The sequence below is a fragment of the Varroa destructor genome, unplaced genomic scaffold, assembly GCF_002443255.2.
Source record: "Varroa destructor unplaced genomic scaffold, Vdes_3.0 BEIS01000005.1, whole genome shotgun sequence".
NCBI classification, from domain to species: domain Eukaryota; kingdom Metazoa; phylum Arthropoda; class Arachnida; order Mesostigmata; family Varroidae; genus Varroa; species Varroa destructor.
In genome coordinates, this window is record NW_019211458.1 from 2,459,055 (window position 1) to 2,461,747 (window position 2,693).

Genomic DNA, 2,693 nt, shown 5'->3' on the forward strand with positions numbered 1-2,693 from the left:
ATGCGCGATCGTATAAAAATATATCGAGAGAGAGAGAGAGAGAGAGAGGGGGGCAAAGTTTACCAGAAAAGGGCAGCAGATTACCCAAGATATACATTTTGATTGCAGCAATATGTTTTTACTATGTTATGCAGCTTTATTCATTAATTCAGCAATCTCTTAAAATGTACGAACATCTAACGTAACATATACATCACTTTAGTGTTTTGATCCTCATTTAAAATATTTCGTGCGAGACTTAAATGTATATAGCCTTATAAAACCTAAAGACTGTATTAGATATAATACAAGCTGAATGGATGTTCTGAGTTCATGAGAACCTTCCTTTTAAAAATCAACAGATGTTTCCACTTTCCACAGATACTGGGTGATTCTTGTCTAGTCCAAAAGTGAGACTTTGGTCTAAAAACACATTGAAACGTTCTGTGACATTTTGCATGGGTGAAGTGACCTCAGATTGTACGCTTATTATTTTTTTTTTTATATTTGATCTGCCTTCTCATTGAAGGAGACCTAAAACGATATGCAAAACAGTAATTGGTTTGTGAGCGTTTACAAAAATGGAAATTTCAAGAGATGGTTTTAATCTTTACTGTCGACCGGAATCTTGTTTCTGTGTTACAGGGTGACCTTGACTTTTCAAAGCTAACCTTTATCTACTCATTTTTCAGATATAATGCCCGCGACGACAGTGCAAGATCTAGTTTTGCACGGAGTAACCGAAGAAGTTCTTCAGCGAGAGGGGGCCGAGGAGTATATGTGCTCGAAACCTGCTAGTCTTCCGTTCGCCGATGACAGTCCACCATGCTTGGGACCTGGACTAGAGTCACCTTCAGAAGCGCAAGTCGCCGAGCGGGTCGCCAAAAGGAAATCATCTTTGTTTACCGAAATGAAGGTACAGCCGGTCCCAATTTTGCCTACAATTTCGAATAACATATGTGAGCGGATCATCTAGCAAGGGTCTGGGGTGACTTATGGCGCTTAGGAACACACTCGCAAGCAACTAGCACAACGAGCTACATACTGAATACCTAATTGCAGCGTCGTATGTTAGAAATGTATGTTTCTGGGTCGTTATCTCCAATGTGGGTTGCGTCTAGACTAGATTCTGAACGAAGCAAATGTGCTCTATTTTTGCAGGGTACGAACCTGAAGCATAATTCAGTAGACTTACGGCACTTCGTCGAAGAGTACATAAAAGGCATTACCGAGCAGGCGCAGCTTCTCGCCAATGAAGTTAGTACAGTATTTAATTACAAAAGTGAAGATTGTTGTCCGTACTACACGATCAAAGATCAGCTGTGGAACTGCCGTCACAAACAAAGACTGGATACTCATTTCTACATTGTGGAAAGCGGAGAATTGGCTACGAAAAAAAAAAATTAACTTTGTGTTGTTTTTTTGCAGAGGGCACGTAAGTCCATTCCTCATGCTAAATATCATTCTCCGACTGATGGCCCACGAGCCTCGGGTAAGCATTTTCGATATTTAACAATGTATATCTTTTTCCTGATTGCTTTCGTTATCCAAAGCAGATTACAAAGCAGTTTCTTTTCAGGGCAGCGTATATGTAGCGTTAATCTTCATTTACCCCTGTTTACTTTGAAGTCTAGATGTATATCATTACTGCACTGTTTCCTGCAGCAGTAATGCAGAGTTTCCACCCTATCAAATATATAGCAACGGCTAGATGCTTGACAAATGTGTGTACTAATAGCGAGTCAATTGTCTAAGTATTACTATAATAATAAGATAATTTGTTGGGAATTTGTTCTGTTGCATATTTGAATTGCAGTGATATCGGCGATGAAGACATCGGAGGGCCCGTGGTATTCACGACTACGGAGTGCTTTTACTCGGTGTTTCCAATCCACCTGTTGCTGTGTAAACCTCAATCGGCAACCAGAGGCAGTTTAAGTATCGCGACCTATACTTATACAGTAAACAGCATAACGAGAAGGTAGTGCGATAAAAGTCATTTGCCCTCATTGCGTTATAAAGTCACGTACGATTTGGTCTGCTAACAGATGTCCATAATTGCTGCAAGTCGTGTCCCTCTTCCTTCACTTCCCGGTAATCGCAGGTGATGATAAGCATTATAATGATATATTTGAAGCAATTGATAAACTGTGTTGGGCTAAAGCAAAACCTTCTGTGAACGCAAATGTTCTACATTAGGTACCTTGCTAACGAGTTTATCGATGGCTACGTTTCGAGTCTACACAAATCTGTCGTGAACAAGAGCGTATAGAGAGAGATAATTTTGACTTGTGGCGCCACCAGCGTGTTGACCAACGATCTCATCTGCAATCCAAGATGACTCGCTATCAAATGAGCAGAATTTCGAAATAATCGGCCATTCTATGAGAGGCGGCTTGTGGATTACCTTGTAACCTAACACAGATAACAACGAGGCTTCTTCGTGAATTGTATGAGCTGAAGATAACAATATTTATTAGAATAGAAAAGTGTCACTCTGTATTATGCGATGGCTATGAATTGTAGTGGGAAAAAAACTGGGAAAGAATGATCTAACCGTACCACCCCCGAAGGTTATTAAAAAACATCGATCATATCGAGCGGTTTAAGTCATACTGATATATACAATAATAATGGTATCACATATTTGACATGATGGAATGATAATCGAAAAAATATATAATAATAATAAATGACGTATCAATGTGTTCGTC

The 2,693-nt window shown here is 39.6% G+C and overlaps 1 protein-coding gene across 5 annotated transcripts in view; it reads left to right on the forward strand.

Annotated features, from left to right (window-relative positions):
* The window catches only part of LOC111251078 (uncharacterized), a 70,586-nt gene extending 67,893 nt beyond the window's left edge, over positions 1-2,693 (forward strand). For all 5 annotated transcript variants that reach the window (XM_022807340.2, XM_022807341.2, XM_086990296.1 and 2 more), the window contains 4 exons: positions 672-895; positions 1,141-1,236; positions 1,408-1,471; positions 1,796-2,693. In XM_022807340.2, coding sequence (XP_022663075.1) covers positions 672-895; positions 1,141-1,236; positions 1,408-1,471; positions 1,796-1,917 — 506 coding nt within the window. In that variant the 3' untranslated portion in view covers positions 1,918-2,693. The remainder of the gene's footprint in view (positions 1-671; positions 896-1,140; positions 1,237-1,407; positions 1,472-1,795) is intronic.